Here is an 18,075-nt window from a genome sequence, read left to right on the forward strand (position 1 = left end):
AAGTCTCCTTTATCTCTCTCCTTTTAATTTTCATGAGAAGAATTTGATATTTTGATAATTTGTACCATATTTGTCATTTGTTTGTGGAGTCCTAGCAACATTGAGGACTAACACCTTGGCTTCATTAAGGTGTTCTTTTTATTGTTCCCGCATGTAAAATCCAAAATGACAATCCTTAGTTTCATGCATTGCATTCCATGTGCATGAACTACCCCAAAATTCAAGACGTTAGAAATAATTATGTATTTTGGTTTGGGGAAGTCCATGCATATGCATTGGGAGCTAATTTAAATTATGCTCTCCACCATAACAAAAACACATGCATCATGTAGTGTAGCTTAGTATAGTTTGCATTTAGTTTAGAAATCATGCAACATGCTTGCATAATTTCCTATCGTATTGGCCATTGAGGACAATGCCCATACTAGTTTGGGGATGGGAAATTCTAACTTGACTTTTATTCAAAATCCAAAAAAATCAAAAATTTCGAAAAATCCAAAAAATCTAAAAATTGAAAAAAACAAAAACATGTTAATTTTCTTTTTAGTGTAGTCTTGTATATATTGTGTTTGTTCATCCTTGTTCACATTGATTGACTACGCCACATCCGAGACATGAGGATATTGAAGACCGCATGGTATGATCTTTCCAATCTCCTTTTTCTTCTTTATGTTAATGACTATGTGGCTTTATTTTGATTGATGCGGTAAAAACAATGTGAATCTAGGACTTGCATTTAGATTATTTGGCATACTAGTTGGTAGAAGCATATGCATTAGGATGTATAAATGTTAGTTGCATCATGGCATGTAGTTTGCATGATAGAAAAATTTTGTGAAACCGTCTACTTGGGAAGCTTGACAAGTGTGAGCTTTTTTTTTTCTGATTAAATGTGAGTTTTTGTATTAATATAAAAGATATTACAAGCTAATGCATTCGTGTGTTCGACTTTTGAAAGCCTACACCATTACATGAGACATATATCTAACTTGACTAACCAATCTCTATTCTTTAGCTTCTCTATGCTATCAATCTTGTGAATAATTCTTTGACGAACTTGTGCTATGATCTCAGCTACAACATACTCAGGCCTCTTCACTTTATGCTCCAATCTGCAAACGTTCCTGACATACCATATATGATACCAAGTGGCCATTTTAGCCATTCGACAAATCTTCCTCTGAAGCTTGGTATAACCAGCACTACCAGCAAGAGTAAGGTGCAACCAAACCTCAACTCCAGTACTCACCTTAGAAGTGTATACACAATCTGTGAACAGATGCTCATGAGACTCAGCAGCTGCTTCACACAGAAAACATCTATCAGAGCTGCACAGGCTCAATCTTGCTAATTTGACACGAGTATTAAGAGCCTTCCTCTGAACCAACCATCCTATAAAAGCATGCTTAGGTATATTCCATGGACTCCACACATCAGAGTACCATTTGACAGGAGGGTGTGTGCCCTGTAACCAACAGTATCCAGAACTAACAGTATAACCAGTACCAGTAGGTTGCCCATTCCAGTGATGACCCTGATAACCACCAGACAGAAGCTCCCTAGTTTTACAAATATTCCTCCAGTTCCAATTAGAATCTGGAGGTGGATGATAGTTAGACCAGTCAGCTCCTTTGAGGTAAACATGATCAATCCATAAGACCCATAACCTATCAGCTTTAGTATACAGCCAGTGCACCAACATTCCCACACTAGCCACATTCCACACCCCAGCATTTTTAATCCCTAGTCCCCCTTCCTTCTTAGTATGGCAAATATCAGTCCAGGCAACCAAAGGAGCCCTATTGTATTCAGTGCTATTATCCCATAAAAAATTCCTGCATATAGCTTCAATTTGATGAATCAAACACTTAGGAATAAGAAAGATAGATGCCCAATAATTATGCAAGGTATTCAACACACAATTAATAAGAACCAATCTTCCTGCATAGCTGAGCTTCCTTGCCCCAATACCTCTAATTTTCCTTACAATTTTATCAGTGAGAATTTGACAATCTCTCCTTAAAAGCCTGCCAGGTTGAATTGGGATTCCCAAATATTTAAAAGGCAGTGTACCTTCCTGGAACCCTGAGACATGAATGATATCAGCTTTCAAATTAGCAGCTACTCCATTGAAGACAACCTCAGACTTGGCAGCATTGACTTTCAGGCCATAAGCTGCAGAGAAGGTAGCCATTACTCTAAGGAGCAACATGATAGACTGACTGTCCCCTTTGCAAAACATCAGTAAATCATCAGCAAACAGAAGGTGAGTCAGTTTATGACTCTTGCATAAGGGATGATATTTGAAGTGCCAAGTATTAGAAGCATAATGCATACTCTTGAAAGATACTCCATACAAATGCAAAATAAGAGAGGAGAAATAGGGTCTCCTTGCCTTAAACCCCTCTTTCCAAGGAAATAACCAAAATGAGCACCATTAAAGTTCAAGGTGTAAGTAGGAGAAGTAAGACAAGCCATTATCAACTGATGGAATTTAGGAGGAAACTTAAGAGCTGACAGCATTTGATCCACAAACTTCCACTCTATAATATCATAAGCCTTCTGCAAATCCATTTTAAACATACACCTAGGAGAAGCCATACCCCTATTGTAAAGCGTGACCAAATCTTGACAAATAAGGATGTTTTCAAGGATGCTTCTCCCTTTCACAAAGGCTCCTTGATTCCTACTGATGATATCAGGCAAAATCACAGCAAGCCTAGCACACAGCAGCTTGGATATAGTTTTGTAAATCACATTACAACAGGAAATAGGTCTATAGTGCTTAACAGTCTCAGGTCTATCCATCTTAGGGATAAGAGTAATGATGGTAGCATTAATCTGAGTCAACAATTTGCCAGTATCAAAAAAATTTTGTACTGCAGCACAAATCTTATCACCAATAATCTCCCAAGCATCTCTAAAAAATTGACTCCCATAACCATCAGGTCCAAGGGATTTCCCCTTAGGGATGCTAAACAAACACTGCTTAACCTTCTCAGCAGTAACAGGCTTGCTTAAGATATTCCAATGTTCAGCAGTACAGCAAGCTCCATTCCTCACAGCAGTCAGGTTCACATTTTCAGTCTCTGTCTGAGACCCCAGAAGAGATTGATAATATTCAAGGAAAGCAGCTTGAATAGAATCACCATCAGTACAAGATCTTCCAGTCATATCCTCAATTTGGAACACCTTATTAAGATAAATTCTTTTTTTGATAGCATGGTGAAAGTAATTAGTATTTAGGTCTCCTTCCAAAGACCACTGGACCTTGGCTTTCTGAATAAAAAAACTATCCCTAGCTGAGATAAGTTCTTTCAAGTCATGGGCCATATCCATCTCCTGTTGTAGTAAAACAAAGTCACCAGGTTTCTCAACCAGCATCTTCTGAATATTTTCAAGGGCCACTGTTGCAATAGTAGTGCTGTTTTCTATATCAGAAAAGCAGCTCTTATTCAGACTTTTCAAAGCAGGTTTCAAAGCTTTCAGCTTCTTAATAATAGAAAAAATCTTTGTCCATTGAACATGAATGCTCCACACATTCTCAACAATATTTTTAAATTGACTAGCAGAGCCCCACATATTAAAATACTTGAAATTTTTCTTACCCCCCAAAGTAGATTGAGTAGTCAAAACGGTGCAGGGGCAATGATCAAACAAACCCTCAGGATGAAAGTGTGCATAATTATCCCCAAAGTCTTCCAGCCAAGCTTGATTACCCATTGCCCTATCCAGCCTGCTATAGACTCTATCAGCAGGGTTTTGTTTGTTAGACCAGGTAAACAGAGCACCTGTAGAGGGTATATCATCCATACCATAAATAGAAACACAATCTTGGAAATGCTGCATTTCAGCATCAGTAGTGTTACCCCCTAATCCTTCTATTGGTGACAAAACAGTATTAAAATCCCCTAACCACAGCCAAGGTGCATTACAGTCAAGGGAAATATCTTTCAAAGTATTCCATAAAGCCACCCTTTCCTCCAAACCATTAAAAGCATAAATCATTGTGAGCTGAAAGGTCTTATTATCAGCTCTAGATGTTACTACCATATGAATACGCTGAGCACTATAGGAAATAAAGTTAACCTCAAAGCAGTCTGGTTTCCAGAAAATCCAAATCCTACCTCCTTTATGCCAACTGCAGTTAGTGGAAATGCTCCAACCATCACAAATTGAAGTGTTTTTATTCAAGAGAGTTCCAGGTTTCAGCTTAGTTTCTAGTAAACCAAACAAACCCACTCCATTATTGTGCAAAAACCATTTAACCACCTTCTGCTTATTCAGGCCATTAAGACCCCTAACATTCCAAAAACCTATGCTATGCATTGAGAGTGTCCTCAGGGGGGTCCTTGCCACTCTATACTACCCCCCCCCCCCCCCCCCTTGGAAGCATTAGAGTTATTCAGTGCATCTAAAAAGGAATACTTGCTAAATTTGGCAGATAATCTTACCCCCACAACATTCTCCTGCCTATTCAATCTCATAATGTTCTTTGCTGGAGTAGATTGTATAGGTACAGATCTAACTGTGTGAAGAGGAGGAAAATTGGTAGGTGTTAGAATAGGAGAATTGCTCACAGGATTCACAACAGCTACTTGAACCTTGTCTATTTGAACAGGCTTCCAAACCTGTTTGGTCTTTCGTTTTGGTTTTGAAGGTTTCTTAACTGGTTTCTTACACTGTGTAGCATTATGCCCTATCCCATTACAGCTAGTACATGAGATAGGTTCCACTCATACTCTACAGGCACAAAAACCAGTTTCCCTGATTCATCCAAGAACTTGACTTTAGCAGATAAGGGTTGGTCCATAGCCAGTTCCACCATAACCCTAGCATAGCTAAGCCTAACTTTATCATGAGTGTCTTGGTCTTTTTTAACAAATTTACCCACTAATCCAGCAATTGCTGGCAAGCAACTTCCCCAAAATTTCAGAGGAACATTAAACAGTTTCACCCATACAGGAACAACATCAACTTTTGCCTTAACAAGTTCCATATCCACGGTCTATGGATTAATAACAATAGGCTTGTTATCATAAAGATAATATCCAGACTGCAGGAGAGCATCCCTATCCTCATTCTTTGTAAATCTAACAAGAAATACTCCATTATCCAAAAACGAGACTCGTTCCACTCCAAACCTACCCCAGACATTATAAATATAATCTTCAACCAAGGCCCGGGGGGGTTTGCACCCAAGATGTAACACATAACAGAATGAGACCAAAAATCTACCTCTGTTTTGATGTCCTCATGGGTAAACTGTAAGAGCTCATCAGAAGCATCCTCCTCATGGATAGTTGGCAGAACAGGGACGTCCTTTCCTCCATGACGAAGGAGCCAACCTTCCTGCAGGTCCTCATCTTCCTCAGTGACATCCTGCACTTCATATTCAGGTAACTGTAATACAGGGATACCCTGAATATCCTGCATCGAACGAGTTTTCCGCGCATCAGAGGAAGAGGGAACCTCAAAGGTAGTAACTTTAGGACGTTCATGGCTTCTACTATGGATAATAATACTTTTTTGTGATTTTTGAGCAGATTTTAGGGAAGAAGAAGAGGTTATTAATGGAGAAAAACGGTTTTGTTGAGTAGTCTTAACTGCCGTCATTGTGGAAATTGATGTAGATTTTAGGTTAGAAAATCGTTTTCTCTCTCATCCTCTCTCTCTCTCTCTTTTTCATCTATTCTATAAACTAAAAGCTTGACAAGTGTATATAGGCCCTATTAGATGCTTTTTCTTCTTAAGACTTTGCTTGTTAGAATACTTGTAAAACACCCTAGGATGTGTCATGCTAGTATCCATTGACCCATAGATTAAAGCCTAGTCAAGAGTACCTTGTGGTGTGATAACTCCTTGGCTACCGTTTATTCCAAGGTGACCCTTGAAACCATGCAACCATCATTCATCCATGTTCTACCATATTATTGTCATCAAAGGGAATGGGCACAAAAAGAAATTGTTCAAAAATTGAGTTCAAGAAATAAAAAGAAAAGAAAAGAAAAAGTTTGCAATTGCATGAAAAGAAAAGAGGAGTAACAGAAATGAAAACTCCTATGCTTCAAATATAAGGCACCCTCGTTACAAATTGGGGTGACATTGAAAATGTTCAAAAGAAAATGCAAAAGTTGAAAGTTATCAAGTATTGAAATGCCAAACATCAAATAAATGGCAAGACATTGTTCTAAAATGTTATATGCCACAAGAAATTGGGGGGAAAACAACAACAAAAGCAAACTCCCAAATAATACTCAAATTCTATCGATCCCTTTATCCATCGTATCCACTTTTGTGCATGGTAGAGAGGGGACGACCCTTCTTCTTGTCCAGACAAGAGGGGGAATTCCGCGATCCTCCAGTGTTTCTAATGCCATAGGGAGTCTATTCTTGACAAAAGCATTTAACGATTGAGGACAAAGGCACCCTAGCTTGACACAACTTGGAGGTGATTTATTGGTATCCTTCTAGGCTTAGTAGTTTGAAGAAATTGCATCTACGAAGGAGTGTGTACCCTTGAATTGCTTCACTTGTAGATAATTTCCGCCACTTAGATGAGGAAACTGGCTATTCTTTTGTAGATGCATCCATTACTTGATTTTATGTGCTTTAATGTTTGGATGTGTCGCCATTTTGGCAAGACCCACCTTGCCTTGCAAGAAGGCATCCTACCTCATGGTTGTCTTGTTGTGAGTTGAAGGGGCGGAGTGAGACCCGCTAATTGTCTCATGTGGGCTATTTTAGTAGGATAGTTTAAATAAGGGTCCTAGCTTTGATGTGACCATTATTTGAGCATATTTAGTCCCCGAATTAGCCTCGTTCCTATGCTTTTTAGTGCATATTTGGGTCATTTACTATCTTTAGTCCTTTGTTTTGCATATTCTTTGAGGTTTTGTTTCCTTGGTAGGAGAGGAGTGCAAACCTTGCATTTTCATGGCAAAATAGAGCTAAATTGATCGAATCTAATGACCAAGCATCAAAGAGAAGACAAGACTAGAAGGCCTTTGTACATATTATAGTAGATGGGCAATGATGAAGAAATCCTTGTATTCCCGACTAAATCCCGGAGGATTATTGGAAGAAGAGAGGAGGAAAAAAAGAAAAGGAAGGCTGGGACGAGATCGGCTCGTCCAACCAGGCAGGACGCCCGTCCAAGACTGAAAGAACCCGAGCGTCTTTGCCATAAGGACGCTCGTCCAGAGGCCTCCCAGGACGCTCGTCCAAGCCAGCAATCTGTTCGTCCAGCCACACCATAATCCGCTCGTCCCGACCCTTGGATGCTCGGATTGTGTTACAGACCCACACGTCCTCTTCTTGCTCCATGAAAGATGCGCATATTTTTGAAAAACCGGCAAAAAGGAGACCCACATCTTTTTTTGAGAGGAGCGATTCCTCAAGGACTTAATCGTCATTTAAGCCCTTAGTAAACCGTAATTTGTGTACCTAATCCCCACTATAAATACCCCATTAGTCTAATTAGATTAATCATGTTCTTCTTATCAATCTTTAGTGTAGTTTATATCATTCTAATCTCTGTTTAATCTTGTAATCAACTTCTAATCAAGTCTTAATACAAATCTCATTTCCTTAATTTCTCTTTTGTTCATCTTTTATTTTGGGTAATTGAAGATTATTTGGGTTATTGTTGGGAGATTGACAACCTTCCAATCATTCATCAAGTACTTCTATTATTCTTTGCTTTATTTTGGAATCATTATTAGGTATAATCCTCTTATTACCTTTTTAATTATTGTTAATCATCTTCATTTATTCATCATGTTTTGCTTTGTTAATATGATTGACAACCTTGTTAACATGTTAAACTTGATAATGAGTTAGTAGTTTCCTTAACTAGGGTTAATGGGTAATTAGGGGAAACCAACATGGGGGATGATTCATGCTTAATTTAATATGTTTTCATAATTTATTTTCTTACTTGTTGTGATCTCAACTTATGCACATGTTATGTTTGATGAAATGCGAGCCTATGAATCCTTTCATTTTTTACCCATCACTTACCTTTTCCATGAGACTTGTAAGACATAAACAAACTCGAGTCTTATTAGACCATGCATATAGTTGAGTAGGGAGGATTAAGTCGACTTGTATGTGTTGTACAATCTAATCGATTCGGCTCCGGGACCCAAACCTTCCTAGGGTTGTAAGATATAAACCAACTTGATCTATCACAACAATAATTGATTGCTTAAAATTTGAGAATATGTTTGTATGATCAATTCCCATGAATCCCTTATGACCCCATGACACCCTAGTGCTTTTAATCAATTGTTTACATCTCATTTTAATCATCTTGCTTGTTTACTTTTATTGCTATTTAGTTTAGTGATCTTCTTATCTCAACCCAAATCGTGACACCTCTAGACACCGCTACTTGCAATCGAAAATCCTACATCAATACCCCCATGGGATCCAACCTTTACTTGCGTCTTTACTAATAGTAGAGTTGTTTGTGAAGTTATAAATATTGTTTTGGTCTAGGTGCTCCTAACGACAAGTAACCGAAAATTAAGCTCCAAGTGAGTACGACCAATTTTATCGACATTCTTATTTTCATTTCTCTTGTACTCATTTTTTCGTATATTTTTCTATGCAAATTCTATAGTATGGCCGTCGTACTTGCAATATGAAAAATGTGACCATTTTTTTTGTAAAATAATGACCACTTTATATAACTAATGGTCTTTTTTCTCCAAAGTGGTCACTATTAACCGAAAAGTAGTCACTTTTCTCACAAAAAACATGAAAAAGACTGTCGTACAACAGAATCGCTTATTTTCCTAAATTAATTTCTCTTTATTATAATTTATCGTTTCTTTTCTCCAAATTTTAACATTATTTGCACATGTGACTTTAAATTATTATAATTTCTATATTTCCCCTGTGATGCACTCATTTTCAATGAAAACATTTTCCATATTGAATTTTTATATAGATAAGTTTTCCAATATGTTTTCTTCTTAATTGATTTGTGGGGGATTTTATTTTTTTACTTTCATTTCTTAGCGCACTTATTTTATTTAATCAATTTTGTAATCTAATTGTTGTCGTTTACACTCCTAAAAACATTTTCCGAAATTTTTTTCTCAACAAGTTAAAATTTATATCAAATTCAAATTTTTCAATAAATATCTTACAAATAAAGTTTTAAATCTAATTTTGAATGAAATGGTTTGACAATATATTAATTTTAATTTTCTCTAAGTTAGATGGTAAATAACTTATTTATTTAATTTTATTTATTAATTTTATTTATTTAAAAACCGGATAATTGACAAGGAAAAAATGAGAGATAGAGAGAGAAAAAAGAAAAAAAAATCGTAAAAACTCCTAATCTGAAAACCCTAAAAAAAATGGAAACAATTGACTGTAATGATACTACTAAATTTCCCCCTCTAATCTCTAATGTTAATCTAAATCCTCAGAATGTTGATCCTGTGCCGCCAATTGCAACTGCTTCTTCTTCCGTTGTTATTGGTGGTCTTGGTAGCGCTCAAACTCAGAAATCGGGGGATATTAATCAAATTCTGGGTGTTGCTCCTTATGATTTTGAAGCTTTGGTGCCTGAATCTGATTCGGGTTGGACTGTTAAGCGAAAGCGTAAGGGGAAACAGCCGTTAGTTAGTATTCCAGAGGAACCTGAGGATCTGTTACGGTTTACGGCTGAAGATGTTAAGGAAGAACTTGAATACTGGAAGAATTCTGTGTATGGGTTTGTCCTAGGGGCAAACCCTCCTATTGAGGTCTTAGAGGGCTTTATCAAACGTCTTTGGTCGAAATTCCCGATTGATAAGATCTCCTTTTGCCCTAATGGTGTGTTTATTGTGAAATTTAGGACTGCTGCTGCCCAATCTCGGGTGTTACAGCAGGGCCACTTCCTCTTTGATAATAAACCGCTAATAGTGCGTCCTTGGAGTGAAGATGTAGAGCTGGTGAAGGAAAATGTGAAGGATGTTCCAGTATGGGTGAAAATACATAATTTACACTTGAAATACTGGGATAAGTGCCTTCCAAAAATTGCTGGTTTACTGGGTTGTTTTGTTAGATGTGATGAGGCCACCTCTGCCAAAACACGGTTAGGGTTTGCTCGAGTCATGGTGGAAGTGCCTTTTGGCAGGAAAATTCCTAAGTGTGTGAAGTTTATGGATGAGGATGGTCATACTGTGTCCCTGAAAGTAGAATTTGAATGGAAACCAATTGCTTGTACTAAGTGTAAAGGTTTAGGTCATGAGACGGCTAACTGTAGGAAGGGGTCTAATACAACTCAGAAGGTGGCTCCTGCTCCTCCTATGAAGAAACAATGGAGACCTAAGCCCCAGACTGGGAAACAGAATGCTATTACACAGAGTCCTAAGATTATTGTTTCTGTCCCTGCTGTTGAGAACCCTATCACTCCTCCTGTTCAAGCACCTGTCACTACTACACCTGTCGAAAAACCTAACCAGTTTGATGTTGAATGGTGTAGGAATGGTAAATATCATATGGTTGCCACTCCTGCACGTCATATCATCAGATTAAGCAGGCAGGAGATTGTTGAAGCAGGTTTGAGCTCCATGAAATTTGGTTCCCAAACTTTCCTTGATTCCCTTAATAATGTTACTCCAAGAGTTGGGATTGGGATAAATGGTAGTGCATTACCTCCTACTGGGGGTAATGTATAATTGGGGATTTTGGAACATTAGGGGGTTAAACAGCCTTTCCAAACAAAACACTATTAAATGGTTTCTCCATCATCATATGATTGGTTTGTTTAGCCTCCTTGAGACAAAGGTTAAACCTTTGTCTCCAAATTCTGTAAGAAATAACCTGTGTAGTAATTGGTGTGTTTCTACTAATACACAGTACCATAAAGGGGGTAGGATTTGGATTTTGTGGAATTCTACCATGTTTAGTGTTCAGTTCCTGGATTACAATGCTCAATACATTCATATGTGTGTTAAGGACCTAGGGACTGGCTATAATTTTCATGTCACTATGGTATATGCGTTTAATGATACACAAGAGAGGAAACCTCTGTGGGATAAGTTATGTGGGTTTAAAAATCAAATTCAAGGACCTTGGGTAATTTGTGGTGACTATAATACAGTGCTGGTGCCTGCTGAACGATTAGGGGGTGCTTGCACCAATGAGGAAATGGAGGACTTCAAGAGCTGTGTTGATGAGTGTGAGGTCTTTGACTGTCCTGCTAGTGGGTCCTTGTATACCTGGTGTAATAAACAAGTGCCTGAGACAAGGGTGTATAGTAGGCTGGATAGGGTTTTTGTGAATCATAGGTGGATTAGTGATAATGGGAGTGTATATGCTCAATTCTATTGTGAAGGTACCTTTGACCATACCCCTTGTGTTGTTCAGAGTATGACTGATGATGTTAAGAAAAGAAGGCATTTCAAATACTTTAATATGTGGAGTACCTCAGATATTTTTAAGCCTTGTGTTCAGCAAACCTGGAACACCTCACTTTATGGTACTCACATGTTCAAACTTGTGAAGAGACTGAAGTTGCTAAAGTTGCCCTTGAAACAGCTGAATAAAAATGAGTTTAATGACGTTGTGAATAATGCTTCTAGGGCCAGAATGAATTTGGAATACCTGCAGGAGAAGCTTAGATCTAACCCTCTTGATTATGAACTTATCCAGAATGAGCTAATGGCTGCTAGTAGTGTTAGATTTCTTGATCAGGCCTCTTATGACTACTTGCTTCAAAAGTCTAAGGCAACTTGGATGGAGAATGGTGACCAGAATACTAAGTTCTTTCATAGTCTGATCAAGGCCAGACAGGTGCAAAACAAGGTTCTGAAAATTGCTGATATGAAGGGGAGGCTGTGTGAGGATGCTACCAGTATTCAGAATGCATTCTTGATTTTTTACCAGGAGTTATTGGGTTCCACTGGTGAGACTATTCCTGTCTCTCAGAATGTTATTCATTTAGGGAAGATGTGCACTAGTGACCATCATGATTTGCTGCTTGCCCCCATATCTAATGATGAGATTAAGGAAGTTCTTTTTTCCATTCCAAGTCATAAAGATGCTGATCCTGATGGGTATTCTAGTGCATTTTTCAAAGATGCATGGGATATTGTGGGTGGTAGTCTTTGTGATGCTGTCCATGAGTTCTTCCTTAATGGACAGTTATTAAAACAAGTTAATCATACTCTCATTTCTTTAGTGCCTAAAGTTTATCTCCCTAAGAATGTCACTTAATTTAGACCTATTTCATGTTGTAATGTTGTGTATAAATGTATTTCAAAGTTGATGTGCAACAAACTGGCTAGAGTGCTGTCGGATATTATTAGTGACAACCAAGGGGGGTTTATTAGGGGTAGAAGCATTGTTGAGAATATCCTGATCTGTCAGGACCTTATTAGATGCTACAATAGACAGTCTGCTTCTCCCAGATTTATGCTTAAGGTGGACCTAAAAAAGGCTTATGACTCTTTGAATTGGGAATTCCTGGAACAAATGTTGAACTCTCTTAATTTCCCTCAGCAATTTACTGACAAGATTATGGGGTGTGTGAGGTCTGCTTCTTACTCTCTCTCTTTGAATGGTGAAATCTTTGGATATTTTAAAGGAAGGAAGGGATTGAGGCAAGGTGACCCTTTATCACCTCTACTTTTCACAATTGCTATGGAGTTATTGAGTAGGGTCTTAAGGTTCACTACTACTACCATGCCTTTTAAATTTCATCCTTTATGTGGTAGTTTGCAGTTGTCCCATCTGATGTTTGCTGATGACCTGTTGCTTTTTAGTAAGGGAGACATCCCTTCTATTATGGTGCTGCTTCGTTCTTTTACTACATTCTCTTGTGCTTCAGGTTTGCAGCTGAACCCTACTAAAACTAATGCATACTTTAATGGGGTGTCTAGTTGGGTTAAGAAAGATATTCTCCAAGTTTCTGGTTGCAAGGAGGGGCAGATGCCTTTTAGGTATCTGGGTATTCTCATCACTTGTGGGAGAATGAAGAAGTCTGATTGTACTATCTTAGTGGAAAAATTGATTGATAGAGTTAGAAGTTTTGGCTCAAGGAAGCTTACCTATGCTGGCAGGCTGGTACTGGTGAATTCAGTCCTTTCTTCCATTTATAGTTACTGGGCCAATATCTTCATCATTCCTAAAGGTGTGCTCAACAAGATTAATGCCATTTGTAGAAATTATTTATGGGATGGAAATGTTGAATATAATAGAGTTCCCATGGTGAGTAGGGATAAGAGTTGCTCTCCAAAAGTTGAAGGTGGTTTGGGTATTAGGGAGAGCTATGCCTCGAATCTAGCTACTGTAGGAAAGCTTGTATGATGGATTTATTGTTGCCCGGATAGACTTTGGGTGAGGTGGATCAGTAATGTCTATTTAAAAGGATGTAGCTGGACTGATTATACCCCTGTGGGAGATATTAGCTGGGGGTGGAAAACTGTTTGTAAGGTCAGGGACAAGTTAGCTACTGGTTTTACTAATGGTCAATGGGTGTTGGGTAACAAAGGTTACACTGTGAACTCTGGTTATGAGTTGCTGCGACAGAAATACCAAGAAGTTCATTGGCACAAGTGTGTCTGGAATAGCTGGGTAATTCCTAAACATCAGTTTGTTGGTTGCCTGATTGCTAGGGAGGCACTGCAGCTTAAAGACAGATTGTTTACACTAGGCATTGCATCTGATGACATCTGTTTTTTGTGTGGAGCTGTTGCTGAGGATTTTGAGCATCTATTTCAGACTTGTAGCTATAGCAGCAAGGTTATGTTTGAGGTGGCCAGATTATGTGAGTTCTCTATCCCACCCAGGAATGTGGTGCAATGGATTGGGGACTGCAAGCTCTCACAATTGAAGGAAGGTATGCTTCTGTGTATCATTCATGCTGCACACTATCATATCTGGTTGCAGAGAAATAAGGCAAGAGTGGACGGTTGTCTTCTTAGGCCTGAAACTGTTCTAAAGCTCATCAAAAAGGACAGTGTGTTATGGTTGAAGAAAAAAATTGGCCCCTGTATTGATAGGCGTGACCAAGCTTGGGTCAATAGAGTTATGTTGCGTATGTAATATCTATTTAGATATTGAAATTGCTTGTATTAAATTGTAGCTTGTAATAGTTGTTTGTGCTTAATGGAAATTTTCACATCTCACCCAAAAAAAAAAAAAAACTTATTTATTTAGTTTGATAAGGTAGTCTTTAAATGAGATACGAGCATTTAAGATTGTTATTATATTCAAGATTATAAAGTTTTAATTAAAAAAGTAAAAGAAATTCATGACTTTAGTAACTGAAAACATATATTAAAACAAATTTCTTAATTTATCAATGTTTTGAAAAACCTACAAAACATAATTGTGATTTGTAAAAAAATTAAAAAATTTAGACGATAAAATTTTCTTTGCTTATATATAAGTTTATAAAATTTTATCATTTCTTATTAAAGTAAATAAAAAAATAAAAAATATTACTTAAATTTATCAAAGTTTTTCCAAAATTTTATATTTAAATGTATTTTCATATTATTTATATTTGATTAAATTTCATTCAGATTTTGTTTTTTTTGAACAAGCAAGTTTTAGGTTTGCCTTAACATGAAAATTTCTTAATTTAAATGAGAAAAGATACTCGTCACGAGTGTTTTTTAGTTCGTGGCTAAAAAATATTTTTCACGGAACATTTCGTGGCTTAATAAAATTTTGCCACCGCCGTGACATAGCTCGTGGCTAATATGACTATTTGCCACGGGAAAATTTATCCCGTGACATAATTTTTTTTCCAAAATAATGAATAAGTTTTCCCGTGGTTAAGCAAAATTTAGCCACGAAATATAAATTCTCGTGGCATAATTCGTGGCGGAAATGAAAATTTGTTGTAGTGTGTGTCCACCCCACCAAAATGTGGAACTTTAAAACCTGTTTTCCAATGTGGAATTTCAAAAAAATTTCCCATTTCAAGAAACTTTTTTTTCCAAATGGTATGGGTTAAGTAACCCATTTCAAGAAGCTATGTTTCCTAAATGATTCAAGTAGCCCATTTTCACGTTTCAAGTGGGCAAAATCGGGTCTTAAAACCCACCCATGATTTCTAAATGTTTTATTATGATAATGTGATGTTACTACATGTTTATGTATGCTCCAAAAGGGGGCTCTAAAGTCTTCATCTTTAGAACCAAATGCAACTAGGGCTCTAAAGTCGTTGCTTCAGAGGCCAATACGAAATGAACAGGCAAAGCCTCCAGCAAGTAAAGTAGTCCAATAATGATGATGCCCAAGTGATGATATATCAATGATGATGTAACGCTACTCAAAGTTGGTACCGACGTAATAAAACGCTGCTCAAATGAGCACCGACGATGACAAATTGTGACTCAAATGATGATAGGACACATGTTTATTATTGACACCGCTCATTAGTGGGTTACGTTTTGCAATGTGAAGCGGATATTAATTGTCGGTTTTATAATTTAAATGAAATTTAAATTATTTACGAGTTTTGAAATTAATGAAATTCATTTCATCAGTTTTTTTTATATTTTCAAATTTATTTGAATTTAAAACTTTTCATTATGATTTAATTTGGAAAACGAATTATTTGAAAGTCTTGTTTAAATTTATTTGATTTTAGAAAATCAAAATGTGTGACGGTTTTATTTATCGCTTTAATTCAAAAGTTTGGATTTAAGCGGGTTTTAATCCGTCTTTTGGAGTGATTTTTGAGCTTGTTTCTTGCGTAATTTGGGCTAGATTTTCAAGGAGATTTTAACCCAACATCTACCACCCATAGCGTAGTGTTTAAACCTCCTCTAACCCGCACAAAAGCCCTCCCAAACCCATCCAAAATCACTGCACAAACAATCCAAACTCAACCTTGTGTTCCCTGTTTTGCAGTTCATTCCCAACACCCACACACCTCCGAACTTGACCCAACCTAGACTAGCTCACTTTCCCTCACCAAACACACGACCGTAACCCAAGTCCTAGCCTAACCCACGTCCTAAAACCCCCCTCACACCCCTGTTTTTGACGCACCAAAACTGGGCACCAATGCCGTGTTTTAAGTCCCTTTGTCGAGGTCATGGCTCAAACCACACACACCCATTGCTTAGCCACCTAACCACACCCTTTACCTTGCTCACCAAGATAAAAATATCTCCCATAATCTTTACCAAAATCGAGCTCAAACGCCAATACCAAAACCGACACAAACACTTACCAATAACCCGCAACAATTTTTCAATATCTCCTATTCCAACTCCGTTAACATTCATTGCCTTAAACCTCAAGAAATATCTTTCCATATGAGTCCTAAAAAACCTTCATAACTGTGCTCTAGCTTTTCTATAACCATTCACTATAAATACCAAGCTTTCCACACAATAAATATACACCTCATACACATCAACTTCTCCTTCAATCTTCCATCTCTCCTTAGCAATACCTCCCGTACGAAAGCCATAAAATACTCATCTTGCATCCAGAAGTCACCCTTGATCATCACACATGAGCATAGGTAAAACTTTTGAGTCTCACGATTCCGGAACATCTTTTAAAACTAAATTTGAGTAAGAAACGAAGTCACAATCTGAGGTTGAAAATCGTTGCACGAAGTGCTTCTAAAAACGTGTTTTTGAAATTGTTATTTCGAAAATTCTTTGTTCGTAATTGTTTTGTTTGAAAACCATCGACGACGTACCTTCTAGAAAAGATTATATCTGGGATCCCTAGTGGTATCCAATATACATGTAAGTTGAGAGTCCAAAATCTCTCATTTCTCCTTTTTTTCTTTTTTTTTTTGAAGGAATTTCTCCTTTTTTCTTACACCTTTTTTAGCATGGTTTATTATTTATCGTTTGTTTTGTTAATTATTCATCGTATACTATTTATCATATGCTAATTATAATTTATTCGTAATAATGTGTTGTGGTTAATATGTTGATTAGGATTAGTTAATTTCTTTAATCACATGTTTAAGTATGTTGTGGCATGTTTAATTGTTTTAATGATAGCATGTTTTAATCAATAGTCACATGATTAGTTAGATGATTGTTTTAATTCAATTAATTATGGATGAATTATGCTAGATCTATGAAATAGATATGTTTAATTGTTTGAAGATGATATTTTTGATCTAAATATGTTAAATTAATTATTTGAATGAAATTCACATAGAAAATTAATGACTTGTTTTAGATTTAATTTAATAATGAAAATGTTAGATTTAAATCGCATGTTAATTGATCATCGATGCCTCTCATTGTTACGTGATTTTCAGCCATAGAGTTTAATTGTTCAAGTTTCTTGTTCACATGTCTAATTATGAAATAATTAGTTTAGATTGTTTATGTGATTAATTGTTTTTTTTATTACGAAGTAATAATATGATTTATTTGTTATAATTAATTCTAACATGGCAAGAGTTTGAGAGTATAATATCGGCACTTGGGTACTGATCTTTTGATCCTCTTCCCGGTCAACGTGTCTTTCAAATTAATGTCATGTCAGTCTTGATTAGTTTGCCACGTGAGGCTTCGTTGTTGTACGTTTTTTTGTATCGTGTTCATTAAATCGTTAAATTGTTTACTTGACGTAAATTAATTTGTAGAGTACGAATTAAATGAAATAGACATTTATATTAGGTGCTACATGAACTTTCACCTAGGATTAAATGAACTTCTTTAAAGTTAATGAATTCATCTTTCTCATGACGGTTTTCTCGCTAGTTGGAACATGCATTCTTAACATCTGTTCGATTGCAATCAATGACTAGAATAGTCAGTTGACCACCCAAGTTTGGTCGTGTGTTGTTTCGTGTATGCCTCGACCTTCGTGCGTCTTCCCTTGTTTATATTGTTCAATCGTTTAGTTGTTTCGGTTTTATTCCAATTGTTATTGTTATTTATTAATTGTAATTAATCATTGTTGTAATTTAAGTTTCAAGTAATGTAATTTGTATACTTATTGTAGACACCCGTATCTATCGATATTGGCATCTATGGAAATCCCGTCAAACAGCCGATGATGATAGACAACATGTATTCGTCAGTTGGCATTGTCGTTGGTTGCAGCTCATTATACGATGTAGAATGGGCG

General features: G+C 36.9%; 1 protein-coding gene across 1 annotated transcript; it reads right to left on the reverse strand.

Annotated features, from left to right (window-relative positions):
* Positions 1-967: 967 nt before the first annotated feature.
* Positions 968-2,194, reverse strand: LOC141649221 (uncharacterized). The gene has a single exon (XM_074457915.1). It carries the CDS (start codon positions 2,192-2,194, stop codon positions 968-970), a length of 1,227 nt encoding a protein of 408 aa, XP_074314016.1.
* Positions 2,195-18,075: the final 15,881 nt, after the last annotated feature.

Source organism: Silene latifolia, chromosome 3, assembly GCF_048544455.1.
Source record: "Silene latifolia isolate original U9 population chromosome 3, ASM4854445v1, whole genome shotgun sequence".
Lineage (NCBI taxonomy): Eukaryota > Viridiplantae > Streptophyta > Magnoliopsida > Caryophyllales > Caryophyllaceae > Silene > Silene latifolia.